Source organism: Zalophus californianus, chromosome 11, assembly GCF_009762305.2.
Source record: "Zalophus californianus isolate mZalCal1 chromosome 11, mZalCal1.pri.v2, whole genome shotgun sequence".
NCBI classification, from domain to species: domain Eukaryota; kingdom Metazoa; phylum Chordata; class Mammalia; order Carnivora; family Otariidae; genus Zalophus; species Zalophus californianus.
The window spans coordinates 16892539-16917008 of NC_045605.1; the positions used below are offsets into that span (position 1 = coordinate 16892539).

General features: G+C 49.7%; 1 protein-coding gene across 3 annotated transcripts in view; it reads left to right on the top strand.

Moving 5' to 3' along the window:
- The window catches only part of GRIK4 (glutamate ionotropic receptor kainate type subunit 4), a 420015-nt gene that overhangs the window by 227907 nt on the left and 167638 nt on the right, over positions 1-24470 (top strand). For 2 of the 3 annotated variants that reach the window (XM_035723069.1, XM_027581033.2), the window contains one exon: positions 13348-13512. The exons of the other annotated variant lie outside the window; for it this stretch is intronic. In XM_035723069.1, the coding sequence (XP_035578962.1) occupies positions 13348-13512 (165 nt within the window). The remainder of the gene's footprint in view (positions 1-13347; positions 13513-24470) is intronic. 3 annotated transcript variants of the gene reach the window in all.

Here is a 24470-nt window from a genome sequence, read left to right on the forward strand (position 1 = left end):
ACAAGCATGGCTTGCATTGTGCTTCTGTTGGATGGCACTGGGCTGGAGCATGGGCTGGCTCAGTAGCAAAGCGAGCTGAATTCACATACCGTATTTCAAAGATAGAAGGGTATTTCTCTCGGGTGTGAGTCCACAGGTCGGCCGTGGCCCAGGGTGGCCGGGGGTGTGGGGCAGGAAGCAGTGTTGTCTTCATCTGTAGAGTTCCCATACATTCCTGTTGTCAGCAGCAGCTATATTTACAGTCAGCAAAAAAAAGGGAAGGAGAGTCCAGGGCAGGGGGACGGCCTGGATGTGTCATGGTTATTTCCACTCAAATTCACTGTCCCATTCAGCTCCTGGCCTCCCCCAACTGCAGAGGAGGCTGGGAAGTGTGGTCTGTAGTTGGGCAGCCATGCATGCAGGTGACACTTAGGGTGTTTTATGATTAAAAGGAAGAATGGGAGAAAGGCCATGGGGGCCAGCGAGCAGTCTCTGCACCACGTCTCCCGTCTCTTGTTTTCTCTCAGCCCACAGGAACCTACACCCTGTGCCCCAGGCTCTTTCTCTACTGGCCTTTTTGCAGCACTTGCTTCAGAAAGTGCCCCCTTGCTTCTGACATTATCAGCTTCTCCCACCCCTCTGGCTCCTTCTTCTGAGCCCCTTTCCTGTGAGTTTAAAAACCCTTCCTTGGGCAATGTGATTCACCCCACCTACTGCCCTAATCACACTCTTTCCGTCGAAGACAAGCTACTTGACTCATTCACCTTCTTAGCCCCTTCTTGAGCGGCTGGATCTGCTCACCAGGGTCTCTGGTGACCTCCTTGTTGCCAAATCTCATAGAAAATTCTCAGTTCTTATTTTATTTGACTTTCATCCAGCCTCACTGCTGTATCTTGGCCTCTTGCATCAGCTTCTCTTTCTCTACACGCTCCCCAGATGTTGAGTCTGCAGGGCCTGAGCCTCATCCCTCCTCTCTCTCCCTGTGCCAGATCCAAGCTGTCATCACCACCCTGGCCCTCCGGTCCCCCAGGCCTGTGTCTCAAACCTGGATGGTTCTCTGGGGAGCCAGGCCAGTGACTGCTGCCAAACAGCGTGCCCCAAACTTAACAAATACGACCCCAGACTCATCATCTGGGTCCTTCTCCAGAAACAGAACAGAACAACCTTCATCTTGACACCCCTGTGTTCTCAAAGCTGGTCAGTGATGTCACCATCTAAATAGTCAAGCCAGACAGAAGCCCTTCACATCTCCTACCCTCCACAGCCAGCCAAGCTGCTCATTGCACCTCGTGAATTGTGCTCAGATCTGCCCCATCCCCTTGATCCTCATCATTCTGCCCCTCAGTACCTGCCTCATCTCTTTTTCCCAGGCTCTTAGCATCACCCCAGACTCATCTTCCCAGCTCATATTTCGGTTGCCACTCCAGTCTATCTTCAGTGCCATGAGTGATGGCCCTAAAATGCAAATCTGATGATGTCACCATCTGTCGAAGGTCCTCCTGTTGTTACCGTTCCAGTTCCGGGGCATGACACACAAGGTCCTTCCTGTTCAGGCTTCTGTCCTCTCTCCCAGCTTCTCCCGCCAGGTGCTTGGGTCCCTGACACCTGCTGAAACAGTCATGCTTTCAGAGGCTCTGCATGCTGGAACGCCCTTCGGTTCCCTGCCTCCCTGGGAAGCTCATGGGCCTGCTTCAAGGTTGTCTCTTCTGTGAAGCCTGGTGCAGTACCTGGGAGGCAGTAGGCACTGGACACCTGTGTGCGATAGATAAATGCATGAGGCCTTCCCAGCAACTTCTCTCCGCTATCCAGAAGAGTCTGTGCTTCCTGGGAACTCTGTGATTTTCTCTCCTAAACCACTTATTGTCTTCACCCCTCCCCGGAAATGTCCTTGAGAGCCAAAGACCCACTCAGAGTTTTCTGGGATTTCCCAGCACCGTGGGCAACTGGATGGCTTATAGATGGATCATAATGGGGTTTGATCATATCACTTAACCATATTGGGTTGTGGCTATTTGATTTCATGGCCATATTCTCTGGACACTTTGAAAGCAGAGATACATCTTATCCTTCTCTGTGTACAAAGTGCCTTGGTTAAAATAGATGTTTTAATAGGTATTTGATGAATGAATAAAGGAATGATTAAGTGAATGAATGCATTGCCTGCATCAGTTACAAAGCACAAGATTAAGTGCTAAATGAATGGCACAGACCGTGAACGCTTTGGAGGATTCAAAGAGGGCAGAATCAGTGTGGGCTAGAGTCGTCTGGCACATGCCTGGGTCAAGGCAGGAGTGAACTTAAGAATGGCGCATAATTTCGGTAGGATTTGGATATGGGTAAAGAAAAGCTGAATGCATTCCAGGAAGAAGAGACCACCTTGAAAAAAGGGAGGGCAAAGTGACAGGCTCTACTCAAGTGTTCAGCAAGGGCTACCTTGATGTAGCTAAGTGGTCAAAGAATTTGGTAGAATATGAGCCTGGAAAGGTGTGTGGTGCCAGATTGTGGAGGGTGTGGGTGCCAGGCAGGTGAATCTGCGCCATGGAGAAGCTGGGTTTGCACAGGAGAGCCTGGAGGCGGGAAACAGGTGAGGGGTATTGCAGGAGAGAGGCGGGGGTGGGGGTGGCAGTGGGAGCAGAAAGAGAGCAGAGGATGGGAGTGCATCCCTTGGTGGTCCTCAGTGACTGAGCAGGTGGAGCGGCAGAAGGGCTGGGGAGAGTGCAGGAGCACTCTTCCGTGGATCGTGTGTGGGAGATGGACCATTAATTAAAACTGGGAAGGCAGAAAGAGCCCCCCGTTCTATGAAAAGATAATGGTTACATTTGGGACATGGAGTTTGGAAAGACCTCCAAGGGGACATTTCCCTTTAGCAACCAGAAATAAGAGTCTGATGTGTGGATGGGGAAGTAGGGCTGGAGATAGAGGTTTTGGAATTTCTCTGCATACAGCTGAATGAATTCTTCAGGTTTTGGAATTACCTACATAGAGCTGATAGTTGAGAATGTATACTTCAGGGGAGAGTGTACAATGAAGAAAACGTGGACTGAGGACTGAATCCAGAGTGTGAGGTTTAGGGAACACTGCCAACTAGGGTTATAAAAGGGGAAGGAGTTGGAGCTCGAAGGGGCTTGGAAAAATGTGATCAGAATGAAAATCAGACTAGTGTCATATTAGGGATGTTAACACATGATAACCCAGAAAAAACCTCCAGTCACATGTGATTCAGAGCCTCAAAATCCTAAGAAACCACAGAAATATTTGTAAGGGAGGAGAACCTTAGTGAATTCAGAGATGGTGGAGGCTGAGGATGGAGAAGATGCAGTGGAATTGGAGGCAGTAGGTATAGATCACAGAGTTTAAAATGTCCCACTGGCCAAGGGTGAGGAGAGAGGGTAGGAGAAGGTAAGAAGGGGCCAGAAGAATCTTTTTTCTCATCAGAGCATTTTCTAAAAAAATTGAGGTATCATTTACGTGTAATGAACTGCCTATATTTTGAAGTATCCGATTTGATAAGTTTTGCCATGCATACACCCATTACACCATCACCACCGTCAAGATGTGAAATTTGCTATCACCCAAGAAAAATTTCTTGGGGCCACTCTAATTCCTCATTTCGGTTCCTTCAAATGTTCGTACCCCTCCCCCGGCGACCACCGATCTGCTTCCTGTCACTACAGACGTGTATTTTCTAAAAGTGTATATACATGGAATCATAAAGTCATACTCTTTTTGTCTGACTTCGTAAATTCCATTTTATCACTGAGTAGTATTGTGTTGTATGGATATACCACAGCTTGTTTATTCATTCCCTTATGGGTGGTTGTTTCCCATCTCTGACTATCACAGAGCAAGTTGCTATGAACATTTATGTATGAGTTTCTGTGTAGACCTCTGCTTTCCTTTCTTTTGGATAGGAGTAGAATGACTGAGTCATATGGTAGGGGGAGGTTTAACTTCTTAAGAAATGACCAAACTGTTTTCCAAGTGGTTATGCCATTTGATGTTCCCACCAATAGTGTATGAAAGTTCTAGTCCTTCCAGATCCTCACCAGCTCGGTGTGGTCGAGCTTTTTAATTTTAGCCATACAAGTAGATTAATGGCGAGATCTCGTTGTGGTTTTAATTTGTATTTCCCCAATGACTAATGATAGGGAGCATATTTTCACATGTTTATTTGCCACCTATGTAACTTCTTTGGTGAAGTGTGTATTCAGATCTTTGGCACATTTTTTTAAAAAATTGGTTTGTGTCGGGGGCGCCTGTGTGGCTCAGTCATTGGAGCATGTGGCTCTTGATTTCGGGGTTGTGAGTTCAAGCCCGTGTTGGGTGTAGAGATTACTTTAAAAAATCTTTAAAAATTGGATTGTTTGATTTCTTATTATCGAGTTTTGAGAGTTCTTTGTATATTCTGGATATATCTTCATCACGTATATGCTCTGTGTGTAATATTTTCTCCCAGCCTGTGGCTTGTCTTTTCATTGTGTCTTTTGAAGGGCAGATATTTTAATTTTGATAAAGTCCACTTTGTCAATTTTTTATTTTCTTGGGTGTCATGTCTAAGAAATCTTTTCTAACTAAAAGCCACAAAGATTTTCTTCTAGAAGTTTTATAATGTTAAGTTTTGCACTTAGGTCTACGATCTGTTTTGTGTTAATTTTTATGTATGGTACAAGACGGGGTTGGAAAGTTCTTTTTTTTAAAACGTATGGATATCCAACTGTTCCAGTGCAATTTGTTGAAAATATCATTTTTTTTTTTACTGTGCTTTTGTCAAAATCAGCTGGCCATAAATGTATGGGTCAGAGTAGTAATTTCACAGAAAGGAATAGAAGTTGGCATAACATCCCTCAAAAGCCAAGACAAATTTGGCTCAAGCATTTACAGAGTGCCTCCTGTTGTCAAGCAGGGTGCCAGGGATTGGAGATAGAAAAGATTAAAGAGGGGAAGTTAGAGATGAAACTGATCATTTGAAATAGAGTATGCGTGGGATTCTGTGGCTATACATACTTGCAGCCCTCGATCAACTTCTGTGTTCAGAGAAAGCTTCCGGAAGGAGGGGATGCCTGAGTTGAGGACTCATTCTGAATGAGAGTGGCCAGTGAGCAAAGTTGGGAAGGCAGAAGGAGGAGCACGAGTAAAAGTGCACAGGGATACCACAGCACGTGTGTGCATGCACACGCACACGTGTGGGTTTAGGCGGCGCTGTGGTAGGTCGGTATTTCTAGAAAGTAGAGAGGGATGAGCGGAGAAGCAGAACAGAAGGTTTGAGAGAGAGAGCCAGGTCTTGTGTGCCACACCAAGGAATTCCGTTTATTTTGATACCGGAAGCTAAAAGCAGGGGTTTGCACCTTGCGGTGACCGGCAGCTGCATGTGGGCATGACTGAGGATTGCCAGGTGGTGGCTGAAAGGGAAAACCGGGTGAGAGGCAAGAGGTTGCAATTGAGTAGTCGAGAGGAAAGGACTGAACTTGGACCATGGTGTTGAGCTGGAGAGAAGGGGACAGATCTGGGCAACAGCGAGGGGCAAAGCCAGAGCCATTGGGGGTGAGGGATAGAGGTGAGGCCACAGTGCCTGGGTGGCTGGTGCTGTCATTAGCTAAACTCAGGAAGAACACAAGAGGGAAGAGGGTGCGTTTGCTTTGGGTCTTAATAAATTTGAGCTGCTCATCAGACATTTACATGGAGATGTCATCAGGCAGGTGGGCGTAGGTGAAGTGTAGAGATCACTTAGGAAGCCTGCGGGAGTGAATCAAGAGGAGGGCTCTGCACAGACCCTGGGAGCTCACCAGTATTGAAGGCTCAGCAGGAGACAGTGGACCTTGACACAATGGTCAGAGAAATAGGAGGAAAACCCCAGGGGCTTAGTGTCATGGAAGCCTTGGAAGTTGAGGGTCTCAGGCAAAAGACTCAGGACTCAGGACTCCAAACACTTAGGACTAAGGTTCAGAGGAAACCAGGAGGCAGCTTAACTGAGCGGTCTGGCAGCTCATGGGCTCCAAACCCAGGCTGCCATTAAGAGCTGTGTGATCTCGGACAAGTTGCTCACCCTGCCCCTTTCTCGGTTTTCTCACCTGTAAAATGCGGCAGTACATTGTAGGGTTGTGTGAGGGCTAAATGAAAGAACACATGCGATGTTCTTCAAACGGTTCCTGGCAGACAGCGAATAATAATGCCAGCTAGTGATAGAATCAGACAAAGAATCCAAGTGCCCCCTGACTTCGCAGCAATGGTTTGTTGCCGGTGACTTTGCACATACAGCCTGAGTGGGCTGGTGGGAATGGAAGGCAGATTACAGTGGTTGAAGGGGATCTGACATGACCTGAAGTCAGCAAAATGTTGAGCAGTCACTTGAGAAGTCTGGTTTGGACTGAAGGTGAGATGGAAGGGAAAGCCAGAGGGCCATACGTGGTCTGTGCGGTCCGTGGAGGGCCCCTGAGCACGTTCTAGCAAAGGGGAATAAGCTGGTCTGGGGGAGACACGGGAGGTCAAGGGGAGAAGGGAAGCGTGGTGGGGCTCTTCTAGAACTGGGACCCTCATGATCTGAGCCCGTTGGAAAGGGGCGCATGTGACTCTTGATCCTGGGGTCATGAGTTCGAGCCCCACGTTGGGTGTAGAGATACATCCATCCATCCATCCATACATGCATACATACATGTTTTTGTTTTTTTTTTAAGAGTTGGGGGCACAAAGTGTAGGCAGTTTCCTGCAAGCGGTCTCTGATCGGTCTCTCTGTGGACAGAGAGAGGGGGTGGGAGCTGGGTAACAGCTAGAGGTGAAAATCCAGGTTATGGGTTGACTTTAACATTCATATGTTAAAGTCCTAACTCCCAGCACTTCAGAATGAGACTGCATTTGGACATAGTGTCTTTGAAGAGATAATTAAATTAAAATGCAGTCATTAGGGTGGGCCCTAATCTGGCATGACAGGTGTCCTCATAAGAAGGGGAGATTAGGGTATAGCTGCACACAGAGAGAAGAACGGGTAAGGACACAGGGAGACGAACGGAGGAGGGAGGCCTCAGAAGAAACCGACCCTGCCCGCACCTTGATCTCTGACTCCTAGAAAATAAATTTCTGTTGTTGAAGCACCCCTCGTCTGCCCTACTTTGTGATGGCAGCCCCAGCAAACAGATAGAGTCTGGAATGTGAGTGGGAGCTGGCCAGGCGAGTCCAAGGGCAGAGGATGGTCCTGTGTTGCCCCCCAGGTGAGGAGGAAGCTGTGGGTTTGGGGTGGAGTGGTCTGCACCGTGGCGAGGCTTCCTCCAGCAGGCGGATGACCAGGACCCACAGGGGTCAGGGGTACGAAAAGGAACACAAGAGCTCAGACGTGAGCCGGGGAAGCTGGTGCCAGGTGAATGGTGATGCTGGGGCTGGGAGCAAAGCTGACTGGCTCCCTGGAGGCTCCAAGCGTCTCTTCTGGTTAGGACAGGGTTCTAACCGGCTGGGCCACACAGCTGACGGCAGAGCTATAGAGCCTGCCTGTCAGGACTCTCCCATAAAACCCCTTTATTCCTCCCCCCGCCCCCCCCTTAAGAGATAAGACTTATCAAAGTGCTTGGAAATCTTCAGGAGGGAGATTCTGGAAGACCCGAAGGATTAAGGGAGGCTGATTCTCCAACCTGAGGGGTCACTTCTGGGCTGTTGAGGGCAAGCCCTGTTCCAGCTTACACAGGTGAGCAGAGAGTAGAAGCGCCAGCCCCCAGGTGCCCGGGAGGCCCCCACACCCACCCTGCACCCTGCAGCACTGGTTCGGGGAGACCGCCCTCCGCCTGAGCAATAGCTAATACTTCTGCACCATGTCACATTATTCTTTCACTCAATAATCATTCATTAAGGGCCTACTGCACATGCATCGTCTGGAATTGTGCAGGTACAGAGATGAATCAGCCACGGCCCTCAGCCTCAAGGAGCCAGCTGCCTCGGGGAGAAAAGATAAACAGATAGGCATAATAAAAAATTCAAAAGTGATGAGTATCTAATGAAAGGTACAGAGAAATTTCTGTGGGAGTTTTAAGGAAGAGGGAATTAATTTGGGATGGGGAACCTGGGAGTTTCCAAGGAAGGAGAGATCACTCTGAGCTTTTCAGGTTCAAGCTAGTTGAGGGAGGTTTTAGAGAGAGATGTTAAGGGTAAGCACCCCTCCAGGGCAGTGAGTGGTCTCTCGGGGAATCTAAGGAGTCAGGGAGGACTTCTTGGAAGAGGTGGGTCTGAGGGGGAAGAAGGAGAGTCCTTAAGGAAAGGGGGAACAAGGGATAGGGCTGGTGTCAGCAGAGGCGTGGAGGAGGGAAGGTAAGCCAGCCCTGGTCCTAACATGGGGGTGTTCTGCTGTGGGGGTGAAAGGGGGTGCTGCAGCTAGAAAGGCATTTGGAAGCCAGACTACAGAGGGCCTGGTGCCATCCTAGACACTCAAATGGGACCAACCCCAGGATAATGGGGAGGCCTGAGGACTTTGAGCAGGTGAGTGATAATCGGGGCCACACTCACTGCGTGTGCCAGAAAGGATTAGAGCGGGCAGAGCCAGGCCTGCCAGCCCCAGCGTCCTCTCCAGAGTAGACACAGGCCTGGGCCCAGAACATGGAGAGAAGACCTTGGGGTAGAGGTGGGCCCAGAGTCAAGAGGCTGCCCTTTCCTTGGCACGAGCCTTAGAACTCAGAGAGAACTGGGCAAAGTTGTTGGCCTGTGGGGAGAAAGCCCAATGTCAATGTTAGGGTTCACCAGCTCCCCGGGCGCGAGAGAGGCCTGTTGAGTACATGCGGTGTCAGGGTCACTGTGCACAGAGTCTCCATGGCTGGAAATGTGGGGAAGACCCTGCTCCCTGATTACATGTCCCCATCTCAGCCTTGTCTTCGCTGTAGCCCCAGACCTCCCAGCCTTACCATGCCTACTAGCTGACTTCTCTGCAGAGCAGTCCCAGGGATGGAGGACGTGCCAGATGATATTGCTCCTCGTTAGGCAGCGTCTGGGAACTCTGAGCATCCTGGCCCAAGAGTGATCACCGGGCCTGGGGGACAGAGCAAGGGGCCAGGAGCCTCAGCTGCACACTCAGTCCTGAGCACACTGCTCTCCACCCATGGGGCCCCTCGCTGGGGACTGCCAAACAGCAAGTGTGCTCTTGGTAACCACCTGTTGGGAACATGGTCTTCTGGTGTCCTAGCAGGGCCTGAACTGGCCCCTCATCCTTTGTGTCCAGCCCCAGAATCTGGGTTCCTGTTACCATCCTGATTATTCTGATCCCAATATGTTTGATGCCAACCAACCACCCAGCTGAGGCTGTTCCCAGACAGGAGTTATTCATTGTCTAAAACTCAAAACCTAATGAAGAGTACCCTGAGCACAGAGGTTGGGTGGAGTGCAGAGCCCTTCTTTGGGGTAGAGAAGGCAGAGAAGGAGGTGGTACTCAGGGGACCTCCTAGGCCCCTTCGGAGAAAATCCCCACACTCCCTATTCCCCACCTGGTCATGCTCCCTCTGTCTCAGAGTATGTCCAGTGATGCTCTGTGAGTTGATTATGTGGTGTCCCGTGGCTGGCTGGTGTCCTGTACATCTGGGTTTGTGTTGGCACATTATTTGTGTCGGCTCGGGCTGCCATAACAAGACACCGCATCGACAACAGACATTTATTTCTCCCAGTTCTGGACGCTGGAAGCCCAAGATCAAGGTGCCAGCAGAGTCGGTTTCTGGTGAGAAAAGCCTGCTTCCTGGCTTGCCTTCTTGCTGTGTCCTCACATAGCAGGAGAGAAAGAGAGAGCCCTCTCCGGTGTCTCTTAGAAGGACACTCACCCTGTCCGATCAAGGCCTTCCTTACTCTTATGACTTCATGTCACTTTAATTTCCTCTTCAAGGCGCTGTCTCTAAATGTGTCACATGGGGGTTAAGGTTTCAATATGTGAATGCAGGGGGGGGGGGGGAGACATATTCAGTCCATGGCACGTGTCCTGAATGTATACTGTTCAAGAAGAGAGCACACAACCCTGAAACAGACTATCGATGTGTGTTACCTCCTGTGGTTTAGGTGTGATTAGTGCCCTAATTGTCTACTGATGGGACAGAGGCAAGTCCATGTCTATAGCCTGAGCAACCTTATCAAAACATTCCTGAAGTAACTTCCCCACACTCCCAGAAGGCTGAGTTCCTTTCTAGATTTACAGGGGACGTGGGTGTTTTCTGAGAGATTATTTTATTACTTATTATATTGCAAGTGATTTCCTAATATTTAAAGGTCATATGGTCCAAAGAGAAAAATGCCCCCTTGTCTAGAAATCTCATGGGGGTTGGGAGCATTAGCTAGGGGAATGTCCAGAGGTCCAGGGTCCTACCTGTTAGTGTTTCAGAGTTGATTTGCCTTGGTGGGACTTTCTTTCTTTACAGTGGCTGCAAAGCTCATATGACCCCCTGTCATGGATGGAACTGTGTCCTTCTAAAATTCACGTGTTGAAATCCTACCCCCCCCCCCCCACTAGGATGGTATTAGGAGGCAGGACCTTGGGGAAGCGTTCCGTTTAGATGAGGTCATGAGGGTGGTGGGGACTCCACTATAGGATGAGTGCCCTTATCAGAAGAGTCCAGAGAATGTTGTCCCTTTCTCTCCACCCTTTGAGGACCATGTGAGAGGGCAGGTGTCTGCAAACCAGGAAGCAGGCCCCTCGTAGAACCCAACTCTGGTAGCACCCTGATCTCAGGTCCCCCCCACCTCCAGAACTGGGAGAAATAAATGTTTGCTGTATAAGCCATCCAGTCTATGACACCCCCTTCTCAGCAGCAAATCCCAACGAAGACAACATTTACTAGAAGGAAGATGAGCCTTGGTTCTGGGTACAGAGTCTGCATGAGGCTGCCCTGCGTCACCTTCCACCTCTCCCCCTCACCAGCCCTGTGAATGTGAGCAGGTTCCTTCACCTCTCTGACCGTTTTCTCATCTCCAAGTGAGGATAACAGAAAGAACACACTTACCTCACAGAGTCGTTGCAGAGATTGAGATCATGTCCGCTAAGCATTTACACTAATGTCACTGAATAAATGTGTGCCTGTTCACATAAAACTCATGTGCCAGGGATCCGTGCCTCTTTCTCATGATTTGTGTGTAATGGCTGTGCCAGTTCCTAACATTTCAGATGTCTCTTTTCTATGCTTTAGGGCTGGACTAATGATTTCTATTATATTTTTAACAGTGAAACATTTTTACCCCATATCAAGTCTTCTGTGGAACCCCAGTATCCCAAACTGATAGGTGTGGAGGTGTGCTGGTTGAAGCTGGCAGGGGCTAGAGACCCCCATGTGGCCTCTCCCTCTGCTTCCTAATGGAGCCCAGGGCCCTCCAAGGAACATCATTTGAGAATCACTTCTATAGCCTGCCCTTCTTCCTTTCTCTTCCCAGACTCTTCCTCCTGGGACAGCACAGTACAGTCGTTTAGGTTTCTGCTTCCTGAGTAGCATTCCCATCCTGGTCTCGCTTTCCTGAGGTCACCTGGGTAGGTATTTTGGGTGTCCTCAGGCTCTTCAATCACATGTTTATAGCCCTTTGGCCACTCTTGCAAGCGGTGATCCCACCAGGTGTGTGAGGACTTTGCTACCTAACTCACAGAAACCCACTTTAACAGCTGGGCCTTGGGATGCGCCTCTGTTGCCCGGTGTAATTTTTATTGGGCACGGCTAATTTTTATTGTTCAACAAGACAATGCATATAAACACATCCACAAATCAGGAAAAAAAAAGTCTTTGTCATATTCTGTGTCCCGGTTTTCTGTTTGGAAAATGGGTCACAGTAGGTATGGGAACAGTGTAGTGAAAAGACAGCGTGGGACCTGGGTCTCTTCTGTCCACGCCCACTGCAGAGATTCAAGGGCCACATGCCGGTGAAACCTATTCGGCTCAATTCCCCATGTCACTTTTCCGAGCCTTCAACTCTGAAAAATAAGCTTGATATTTCTTCTTTTCTTTTTCTGTAAGAGCTTTATTAAAACATAATTCATATATCACACAATTCACCCATTTAAAGTATACAACACGGTGGTTTTTAGTATATTCACAGAGTTGCGCATCAATCACCATAATCAATTTTAAAACATTTTTCAACACCCCCAAAAGAAACACCGTGTATGCATTAGCAGTCACCCCCCTATTCGTTCCAGCTTTTCCATCACTGCCACTAGGCAACCACTCATCTACTTTCTGTCTCTGTGGATTTACCTGTTCTGAAAATTTCTTATAAATGGAATCATCCTGTGTGCAGTATTTGGGTCTGGCTTCTTTTGCTTAGCATCGCGTTTTCAAGGTTCATCCATGTTGTGGCCTGTGTGAGTACTTCGTTCTTTTTTATTGCTGACTATTATTCCATTGTATGGATATACCACATTTGGCTTATCCACTCATCAGTTGATGGGCCTTTGGATTTTTTCCACTTTTGAGCTATTATGAATAATGCTGCTGTGAGCATATATATATGAGTTTTTGGTAGAGATTTGCAATCTTGTAACTTCCTCTACCAAGAGAATGAATGGTACCCAGAGCTAGATTTGTTGAGTGTTTCAGGTACTGTGCTAAGCACCTCACACAGACTATTCAGGTAATCTTTACAATGGCCCAAGGAGTGGGCTCTCTCCCCATTTTACGAGTGAGGAAACTGAGGTCTCAGAGCTGATACAGGGTGGGGGTGGGCTACTAGAACACTTACCCTGAATGCTGCTTCTGGAAGTTGGGCAGCTCTTGGAACTGTACCACGCCAACCCTTCATATTAAGTCACACCGACTCAATTCGTGTGATATGTCACTTACATACATTATCTTACTGAATCCTCACACCAAGCCCCTGAGGTTATCTTCCTACTCTTCCTGTTCAGTGAGGAAAAGAAGTTCCGAGAAACTGCCTGGCTCACCGGCTGACGTGGTGCATCAGCGTCGGAGCCTGGAGAGCTGGTGTTCAGCAGTATCTGCCACGGTTCTCCCTCTCATGCCCAGTCTCTTTCACCCTCTCTTATCTCAGGGATTTCTGCAGATACCCAGAATACCATTGTCAAAGGATGGCCACTGCGTCCCTTCCTTTGCACATGTGTGCCTGTGTGTGCGTGTCAGTGTACCTCTAAGCTTTTCACCACATCTGGGCCTCGGGGCCTCCTACACATAGACCCCGGCGGCCTGTTGTGACATTACGGGGTTCCTGAGGTGGATTTGCACATTTAATTCACGGCCGCACTTGGCTACGAACCAAGACCCTCAGCACATAGAGAACTTGCTTTGGGACTAGTTCCAAGGATGGCAGGGGCGGGGGAGGCGGGGAGCTGCCTGGCAGAGGAAGGTGGCAGGGGGCGGAGACTGGAGAAAGAGGAGGGTAACGGGAGAGGGTACCAACTGTCTCCGTGTGGTTGCCTGCCCACAGCTGCTATCTTGGATGACCCCATGGAGTGCAGCAGAGGGGAGCGGCTCTCCATCACCCTGGCCAAGAACCGCATCAACCGCGCTCCTGAGAGGCTGGGCAAGGCCAAGGTCGAAGTGGACATCTTTGAGCTTCTCAGAGACAGCGAGTACGAGACTGCAGAAACCAGTACGTAGAATGAGCAGGACTGCCCTCTGCTTTCCTTGCTGGCAGGAGGGGCTGATAGTGTGAGCTGCGCCATCACCAGGCCTATGGTTAGATAGTCCCCAGAGCGGGAGAGAAACATGCACCAGCAGGCCCCGTAGGGCTCAGTCTGGAGGAGATCCCCAGGTTTTGTTGTCAAGTATGTGTGGAGTAGAATTAAGACAGGACACTCTTTCATTCATTCATTCCCCCACTCATTCATTCCTTCATGTATGGATTCATTCATCTCCTGGACATACCGTACACACGTACACAAACCCTTGAATGAAACCTTGTATGTGATTAAGAAAAGAGAGAGATAGCCAGCCCAAGGTTTGCTTAGTCAATGCACATCTGATCGCCTATCTTGCTTGTTTATGCTGAGGGCAGCGTTGTGGGACTTGGGATGGAGTCTGGCCGCTCTGTGGGTGACCTTGGACAAATTATGTACCCCGTTTAACCTCAGTCTCTTCATCTGCAAAATGGGAATGCTAGGCTGTACTTTGCAAATCTTGTAGGATGTTGTGGGATTTAAAGGACGTAAAATATAGCAAAATCCTCTGTGAGTTGCGGTGCTTTACAGACATACACAATAGGGCACTCGGGTCCCGTGTATGGAGCCCCTACCACATGCTGGGCACAGCTTTTAATTCTACCAACACGAGAGGTAAGTGTCCTTGTCCCCACTTTACAAGAGAAGCTAAGGCTCAGCGACAACGAGCACCTTGCCCATCCAGAGAGTGAGTCACGGGCTGAGCCACTCCTGAGCCCTGCAGTCATGAGCTCACCCTGCAGGGCCACGCCCAGGCCACGACGACCTCCCTGGGACTCTCTGGTGTGTTGCTGGTATTACCTTTACGACTCTCCAGGCTGAGCTTCCCAGTCAATGGGCCAGTGGCTCGGAGCCGAGCTGGTGATGAATAACCCCCGTGCAGAGGGAAGGAGAGGAGACGAGCCCCTCAGCCCGGAGAAGCGATAATGTCTCTTCCCTAAGACTTCGCCTCATCTCCTCCCTTTGTCACCCATTTCAACCTTCGGTTACACTCAGTGGCAAAAAACAGACAAAAACAAAAGAACAACTTGCTCAGGTATATATTGAGACAGCTGGTCTTCTGGGGGAGGGGGGGCTCAGCAGTACTCTGATCTGGGCCGTTGGTAGCGCGAGAGAAGAGACACATCCCACGGGCCCAGGTGCAGTAGGTGGGGTGTCCTATGGATCCAGAGAGAGCCGGAAGGGAGGAAGACAGCAGCTCTGTCTCTGTTGCCTTTAAGGCTCTTAGAGCATTGAAGCTGTGCTCTTCGCTCCCTGGCTTATCGATTTCCCTGGCTCATTCATCATGCACCTGTCCCATAGCGGGCCACACAGGCCCAATTTACTCTTTCTCTATTCGGGCAACTTTTATTGGGCATTTAGTCTCTTTCAGGTGTGATACAGAATAGCCTGCATTGGGAACAGTGCAGAGAACAAGGTAGACACCAGTCCCTGCCATCAGGTGGCTCACACTCTCTCCTCAGTGTGTACGTCGGTGATAGCTTCGCTCAGCGTCTCTTGGTTTGAATTTCCAAGGTAGAGGATCTGATGGGTCCAGCTCATCTTGCTGTGGCCAGTCTTACCAGTCACAAGTGTTGGCCAGATGGACCTAATAACTACCCGTGGAGAGAGCGTCCAGGCGTAGGGACCAAGGGTGGGTTCATGCGCTACAGAACAGGACTGGTGAGACCAGCAGGATCTGTGGACACGGATTCCTCCCGATGGGGGAATGGAGGAAGACACAGGTGCCTGAAATAACCACTTACTTATTCGGTCGGCCAGGCAACACATATGTAGTGAGCACCAGCTGTATTCTGTTCTAGGCAGTGGGGATTCAGCAAGGAGCAGCTAGAAATCCCTCGCTGGCCGATAGATGAAATTCTAGCACATGACGTTCTTGGTTGTGGGGAGCTGAGGCTCTGCTCTAAGTTGGGGCAGTAACATTCCAACGAAAGTAAGATTCCAATTTCCCTGCCATCTTCCGAATGAAGTCAGAAATACCAGTGACAACGTCTTGTGAATCTCCTAGTCCGGTCTGTAGTGGTTCCTTGTCTAGGCGGACAGGTCTCTGACAAGGGTCCAGATTCCTAGATAGCGCTGTAGAGCATTCTTCCAAAAGCCAACCCCTCCTGCCTTCCCTTTGGTTCTTCAGGGTTTCCCTGGTGGAAGGGAGAGCACAGATTGCGCGTTGTGGATGGGGGTCATTAGCACATGTAAATTTCCTCTCCCCATGACCCGTGCAGCCTGGCTTCTTAAAGTCAATACTTCTAAAATTTTTTTTTAAAAGATTTTATTTATTTATTTGAGAGAGAGAATGAGATAGAGAGAGAGAGCATGAGGGGGGGAGGGTCCGAGGGAGAAGCAGACTCCTTGCTGAGCAGGGAGCCCGATGCGGGACTCGATCCCGGGACTCCAGGATCATGACCTGAGCCGAAGGCAGTCGCTCAACCAACTGAGCCACCCAGGCGCCCACTACTTCTAAAATATTAAGCCAGATGAATCAGGGGAATAAAAGAAACATATTTTTATTCCACGTTAGAGATCTTTGGGGCATCTTTTTCATGCCCTTCTTTTAGGCGCCAAGTATTTTATTAGCTAGTAACCCTTGGTTCAGCTTTTACATTTCAATGTGTTTGAGGCATGATTAGCATTTGTTAGAAACAGGGCTTCTAGATCTTTCTACCCCAAAGGCCTTTCATCTGAAGCCAGAGCTGTTCCCCCACAATGGATTTTAAACACCATCCAGATATTTCATAGGAAGGTTCCAGCCCAGCTATTTCCCTCCGAAAGTAAGGGAGAGAATGGGTGGTGGGTTAGTGCTGTGGGCTACAGCCAGACAGGGACTGGATTTTACTGACAGTGTTGGGGAAGGGAGATAAGAGGGAGACAGGGTCCCCAGATCAAGGAGGGACTATAGCTCTGTGAAGCCTACTTTGGGGCCTCTGTGTTATAAAGAGCAAGAACATGGGTTTTAGAATCAGACTGGCCAGCTTTAAATCCTGGCTCTACTATTTACTAGCTATGTGACTGTGGACAGGATGCTGACCCTTTTGCACTATAGTTTCTGCGTTGGTAAAATGAGGGTGATGGTGATATCACCTGCTGGGGTCATTCAGAGTGCAGCACGGGACAGTGGCGGTGCAGCGCCTAGCTTCGGGCGTGTTAACTGGCATTCAGTAAGCGGCTGCTGTGGACCTCGCTGTTGGCTCTCACCCCCTCCTCTGAGCAGGCTTCCTTCCCCAACTACCATCATCTGCCTCTCTCCTCTGTTCAAAGTTCAGCCATCCATACACAGCAACACCATCTACCTCTCAGCTCCTCCCAAGGGGCCCATCTTAATGTCAGCACACCTCCCGGGGCATCCATAGTAACTGGACATTCCCTTTCTCTTTCCAGTTTTCTGGGCTTGATGCCTCTGACAATGTTGACCCTTTGGAAGTTGCTGTGGGCCACCCAAAGCCAGCTGCGGCTCAGTATCACGGGCTGTGTTTTCCCCAGGCTAGGAGTCCAGGGCTAATTTGCATTATTAACTTGAAACTATCTGAGTCAGTCTGGGGCCCTGAACAGTGCCCCCAACCTCACACCTGTCACCCCTGGCCAGGCACTCTGCTCCCAGGGGGCGAAAGAGACCCTAGCAGTGACGTTTTTGGTTGTGGGGAGCTGAGGCTCTGCTCTAAGTTGGGGCAGTAACATTCCAACAATGGACAGTAGTACCTACTTGCAGCAATATGTGAGTTTCTAAAAGCTCTGTACAAATTGCGCTTTCATGAATCATGTTCAGGGTGGGAGTATCAGTCGAGGGGAACAATGACTATTTCAAGAATCCAAGATTGCAAAGTGTAAAGAAACTGAAGATTCCGGCGTCCCGAGTTCCACCTCCTCATCTGATGATTCAAAATGAGGCTGGGAGGTGGGAAGTACCAGCCGGGGGCATCATTAATAACAATCCTGGACACTGGAAAGTTACAAGTACAAAATCACTTCCTGCTGTATCTGGTTCACTTAGATGTTCATATAGTGGGTTTATGTAAAGCGAGGGTCACCTATGGGGCTTCCTCAAACCCAAGTCGGGTTCCCTCCACCTCCCTGCCCCTTCACCATCGCCCCAGGCTTCTTGATGTCTGACTCCCTCCATGCAGCCCCACCGATCTGAAATAAGAGGGATGAACCAGACCCATGAGGTCATCCCCCTCCCGCCTGGCCCTTTCCTTCCCCTGCGTCTGTATCTTATCTCCACCTCAGACTTTCTTGTGCAGGGAGGATCCCGCAGGCCTTGCCCCCTCTCTGTTCCAGAGATCAGCGTGTCTCCCGCGGCTGCCGAATTGGAGCTTAACGGAGGGCCCACCCCCTTATCATCCAAACACCTGGAGGCACCTGCTGCTGCCAGAGCCAGTTTGAAGTTTAATTTACTGCAGAGCTAGAAGCAGGGGCCTCCCTGTCAACCCCTCGCCTCTGCCGTGGTTTGTCTCTGTGAGCCCAAGCATGCTATCAGCTGCCCACACTGTTTCCCCTGGAAAGCCCAAGGCGTGCAGGTTATCGGCCCCACATGGCCCCTGTGTGCTTGGACAGGGGCCTGGCACGTGGTGTTCCTGCTGCGAGCTTGCTCCTCCTGCTCGAGCTCCCCGAGCTTCTCACAGCTTCCATGGGAGTGACCTCTGGTGATTGGGAGCCCCCTCTAGTAAGGGAGGGCGAGCATCCCTCCATCAGTTCAATAGAACAAATCCAAGGCAGCACAAGGGGAAAAAGTGAGAAGCCACCAGAGAAACTCACATGTATAGTGATGAGTCATTCAACAAACATTCCTTGCTCCCCACTCTCTGAACTCCCCATGTCACGTGTGCAGAATATGGACTCAGAAATACATTGAAGTGCGGTGCTTAGAAATCACCTGGTCCGACCTCCTCATGGTTGGGGATCAGGTAGGGAAACTGAGGTTCACAGTCTTTTCCGGGAGGCGGTTAAAACCCAAACATCCGAAGAGTGACGTAAAGTTCAGTAGTTCTGCCGTGTGGCTCAGACACGGGTAGAGGGCGGTCGGAAATAGGTCTTAGGTGTAGCCAGGGGTCAGGTAAGGCCTTTGGGCAGGACCGTGGAATGTTTGGTGGGCAGAGAGAAGGGAAGCGGGCACCCATGCAGACCATATAGTAACATGAGCAAGGGCTCAGGGCAGGAAGCAACTGTGCCTTGGGCCGCAGTGACAGATGGGCGTGCCTGGAGCAGAGAGTTTCTGTGGGGCAGTGGTGAGGGCCCGGCTTAGAGAGCAGTGTAGGATAGGGGTCAGGTTTTAGAGTTGGACACACCAGGATCCCAGTCCTGGCTCTACCAGCACCTCGGGCTTATGTTCTGTGCCTCAGATTCCTCATCTGTAAAATGAGAAGAATAACAGTTCTTACTTCAAGAGGTTATTTTTTTTAAAGATTTTATTTATTTGAGAGAGTGACAGAGGGAGCATGAGCAGAAGCAGAAGCAGGCTCCTCGATGAGCATGGAGCCCCGGGGCTCAGGCTCGATCCCAGGACCCCAGGACCCTGGGATCAGGACCTGAGCCGAAGGCAGATGCTTAACCGACTGAGCCACCCAGGCGCCCCTTCAAGAGGTTTCTTAAGGATTTTTTTTTAAAGATATTTATTTATTTATTTATGAGAGAGAGAGAGAGAGAGAGAGAGAGAGAGCACGAGCAATGGGGGGGGGCAGAGGGAGAAGCAGACTTCCCCCGGATCAGGGAGCCCGATGTGGGACTCGATCCCAGGACCCTGGGATCATGACCTGAGCTGAAGGCAGATGTTTAACTGACTGAGCCCCCCAGGAACCCTGGTTTTTTGAGGATTAAATGAGATGATGCACTTGTAAGATGTGGAGCAGTGCCCGACATAGGGTGAACTCTTGATACATTTTACATCGTAGCAGTAGTAGAGGAGAAATTTATAGAGTAACTCCTCCTTGGTGCCTGGCACACGGGATGCCCCCAGTAGGTGCTGCTCTCGTGGTGGCTTGGGACCGGGCTGAGGCCATGGGTGAGGGGGAGCCGATGACAGTTCTGCGTTCTCTGACCAGGGAGAGCCCCATCATGGGGCGTGACGACGCAGAGCCTGGCACTCTCGCCCTCACGTGCCCCCTTCCTTGGCTCGGGGACCAGCAAGGCCCTCCCATTCGGCCCACTGTCCGCTCTCGGGTGGGGGTCGAGATGGAGCATGCTCCCGCAGGCTCTGACACAGGTGAGGAGATGGTTCGTCCAGGTGGATCAAGGCCGTTCTTTGCTTTGCGCTGGGACAGTCTGGGCTTCCCTTTGTGCTGAGTGCGCAGCACCACCAGACCCACAGAGAGAGACCTTGCCCTCCCGCCCCACTCGGCTTCAGCATGTTTTGATGGGAAGGACTCTGGGTTCTCCCAGCCCCCTCTGGTCCACCTCACTGTCAGCTCCTGATGGCCAGGCCCGTTCCATGCATGGGCTCGGGGAGCTGCTGAGTAGCTCCCCAGAAGTGCCATGCTGTAAGTGAAGAGGACCCTGCCCACCACCCAGGAGGCCACCCCTGCCCTAGAGGGCCTAGTGGTGCCCATGGTTAACCCCTCTGTACCATCTGCATCACCGCCAGACCCTTCCTCTCCCTGCGAAGACTCAGAGAAGGACTCGGGATCCAGGCTGGAGTTGGTATCTTGAGGGGAAGAAATCCTCCCCCCTTACAACACCACATCAGGGTCTTTTATTCCAGCAGCTTCCCTGCCCCTTGTCTTCCAGTGCCTCTGCTGGCTGGGAAACTTTGTTGCCATGGCAATGTCACTCATGTCTCCCCATTCCCTCTCTTTCCTGCTCCCTGGGAGGCAGAGGTAAAGTGTACCTCCCTCCCCTCCCGTCCCTCCCACAAACTGCTCAGGGCCCTCACGCAGATGGCCTGGGCCTCTCGAGTCTGCGTCCCTGAGGTTTCAGAGCTGAGGCTCTTCATAAACAGTTTCTATTTGTCTTGAGCAGGGCATCCCTCCTGGGGAAAGAGAGAGCAATTCCCAGCCCCCAGGAAATCCCCAGGCCATAGGGAATGGATCATTTTGCATCATTTCAATTCAGTTGAGCAAACATCTGTTGAGCAATTCCTTTTAGCCAGAGCTGATTCGATGTGACCCGAGCCCTCAAGGAATTCCTGGTCCAATGTGGGAGATGGGAGATGGACACTCAGAACGGAAGGCACAGGTCCACAAACCCGTAAGGCTAGATGTTTTTAGAATCCAGAACTTCCCAGATATTGGAAAAGTCATGTGGTACATATACCATACCTTAAGTAGCATCTCCAGGTGGGGCCTGGGCCAGAACCCCATGTTCAAATACATGTGTATCTATATTCAAATATTCACATACTATAAATAGCCTCACATCTGTCCGTTTAGATCAGATTTGCTACCAAATGAGCTTGATGAAAACCATCCAGCTTCAGAGGCTTTTGGATTTTTGGAATTGGGAATAAGGGATTTTAGCCTTCTATTAAGAATTTATTTTTAGGAGAAGCTTCTCTCTATTGAGGCCCAACATAATGAACCAGCTTGGGGCAGAAGCTGGCCAAGAATTCAGAGAACAGGGAAGCTGATCGGCCTCAGCAGCTCCAGTGCAGAGCTGACTGAGAGCCCCAGTGTGATGTGCATATAAGGAGGAGGTGTCTTCTTGCCTAGGGGCAAGATCTGAACTGGGCACTGGAGGATCAGTAGGAGTTTGTCAAGCAGAAGGGCAACAGAGGGCCTAGACCATGGCCACCTGGGGGTGCTAATGGACTCTTACCCAGAAAAGTGTTTTTATTCTTTTTTAAGATTTATTTATTTATTTGAGAGAGAAAAAGCACGTGCTCAGGAGCAGGGGGAGGGCAGTGGGAGAGGAAGAGAACCTCAGGCAGACTCCCTGAGATCATGGCCTGAGCCAAAACCAAGAGTTGGCCACTCACGCGACTGAGCCACCCAGGTGCCCCACAGAAAAGTGTTTTTATTTATTTATTTATTTTTATTTTTTTATTTTTTTAAAGATTTTATTTATTTATTCATGAGAGACAGAGGGGGAGAGAGAGAGAGAGAGAGAAGGGGAGGGAGAAGCAGGCTCCCAAGGAGTAGGGAGCCGGATGCGGGACTCGATCCCAGGACCCTGGGATCATGACCTGAGCCGAAGGCAGACGCTTAACCATCTGAGCCACCCAGGCGCCCGAAAAGTGTTTTTAAATGAATAAAATAAAATAGATAGGATGACCAAGGAAACCAGTTATATGGAAATACAGTTAAAATATTTTTATAGTGACATATTAAAAATGCGCTTCATTATTAATGTACTAAATAGCCAAGCCTAGCAACAGGTCCAACTGCCAGCCTAATTTTGAAATAATAATATAAATGATCTCTTAGGATTATCTGTAGCACTTCAGGGTGACGGGAACACATTTGCGATGTTTGTTGGTGACAAAGTCAGAGGTACTGTTAAGATACTGTCGTTTATTGCCTATGTTCAAAATTGAAGGAAATGCCAGAGTTCAGTTAGGAGAAAAAATAGTGATGTCATTTCCCCCCGACAAAGTGTTCACAGACCACTGACTTCCACCCCCAGATCTGAGGCAGCAGGTTAAGAATCCCTGGTCTGGTCAGGGAGAACTACTTGGGAACAGGCTTGAGTAGGAAAATAGGAAGCATGCCCCAGGTGAGCAGGCGTGAAGTAGCCGAGAGCACAATGGGAGAAAGGTGTGGAAAGGTAGTATCTTTTTTTTTTTTTTAAAGATTTTATTTATTTATTTGAGAGAGAGAATGAGAGAGAGAGCACATGAGAGGGGGGAGGGGCAGAGGGAGAAGCAGACTCCCCGCTGAGCAGGAAGCCCGATGCGGGACTCGATCCAGGGACTCCAGGATCATGACCTGAGCCGAAGGCAGTCGCTTAACCAACTGAGCCACCCAGGCGCCCTGAAAGGTAGTATCTTAAGGAGATCACATACAATTGGATTTTACTTGCTCCTCAGAAGAAACTTTTCTTATGACCGTCTGTATTTTATAATGACATGTTATGAAAGGAATACATGCTCATAATAGAAAGTAAAGGGGGAAGAGAGTCATACAGTGTCAGCAGTCCCCATGAACGTCCAGTTAAGCCCCGTGAGCCATGGGAGGCTGCGTGGTACAGTGGTGAGCATGCTGACCCAGGGCCCAGGGATTGAGGGTGTGAATCCTGACTCTGACCTTCAGCCTTTTTGTTTTCTCGTCTGTAAAAGGAAATAATAGTTCCTGTCTCATCGGGTCGTTCTGAGAATTAAATAAGTCCGTTCACACAGAGTGCTAGAATGGGCCATAATTAGGACTCAAGTAAACACAGGCTTTTATAACATCTTCCAGTCATTCCTGAGCTCATAACTGGGTTTTGTATTTGCTTAGTTGTAGCCTTCATATACCTCTATGTATAATTTTATATCCTTCTTCTTTCTCTTCATATTATTTCATAAATATTTTTAATACTGTTATAAACTGTTCATAAGCATTTTAAATACCTAAACAATATTTCATGTGGGTATATGACCCACACTTTTAGGTAAGTATTCCCTTGTAATTGGACCCTTAGCTTATTTCCAATTTCCCACGGAAAATGTTGAGCAGGCTTCCGTGTGGTTCACCAATTATTTATTGAGCACATAACTCTGAGTCGGGCCCTGTGCCAGGTATGAGAGTGCAGAGGTAAATAAGACACGCTTTCTGCCCTGCAGCGGCACACACACACCTATGTTTTAGGATTGTAATTTGTCTCACGGTCTGGAGAATGGATTGGAAATGAAGAGTTCTGGAGACAGAGAAACCCCTTAAGAGGCAGGTGGAAAAAGGGGCTGATTTTGAACAGTCACAATGGGAGTAGAAAGGAGGGGACGGTGGGCAAGCCGGTCAGGGGGGTCAGAACCCGGCCACTAATGGGTTATAGCGAGTGGATTCAGAGAGGGAAGCCAAGGAAAAGTCACAGGTGTCTTCTGCTGGGAGCTTGCGGAGCTGAGTGGGGTGAAGTGGAGTGGTTCAGGGCTTTGGTGCCCAGTGGATCTCTGAGTTCAAGCCCAGCTCTGGCATGTATTACCTGTGGTCTTGAATAAGTTCTGTCAATGTTCTAAGCCTCGGTCTCCCCATCTGTAAAGAGGGACAAATACTGAATCTTCTTCCTGGAAGCATGACGGTCAAATCAGATTATGAGAAGTATCTAGCACATGTGATGCAGTGGGCATAATAAGGCCGTGTAGCACGCCACTGCCATTCTAAGCACTCGGGTGTATTAATTCACTCTGATTCTCCTACCACCCCTACTGTTAGAATCCCTGTTCTAATGATGAGGGAGCACCCAGAGAGGTTTGGTAGGAGAATTAGAGTGAATTCTCAGGGCCTCACAGCTAGAAATGACAGAGCCAGGACTCAAACCCAGGCCGTCTTGCATCAGAGTCCAAGCTCTAAGTGAGTGCTTTCTGCCTCTCCGCCATGGACATGATGAGTCCCTGTGGCAATGTCTGGCAGGTGTTTGGAACGAGATTTTGTAACCCAGGATGTAGGTAAGAGCGCAGGATCACCTGGGCAGGGACGAGAGTGGAGGTCAAGGCAAGGGTGACATTGCCCAGGGAAAGGGAGGCAAGGATCAAACTGGATTTAGCAGGTGGAGAGCGAAGAGGAGTTGGCAATGGAAGTGAGGAAGACTGACCAGAGAAGCAGGCAAGAATCAGGGCTGGGTGGTGTTAGGAAATTCGGAAGAACAATGCCTTCAGTGACATCAAATTCTATGAAGAGTAGGAGGAGAACCGTTAAGTCACCGGTGACCTTGGGAAGCAGATTCAGTAGAAAGAGCTGGGGTGGGGACCTGGACTGAAGTGGTGGGAAGGGATGTGTGAGGTGGCCGCGGGAGGTGGGCGGCCTCGAGAGAGCAGAAGGAGCACCCGACAGGA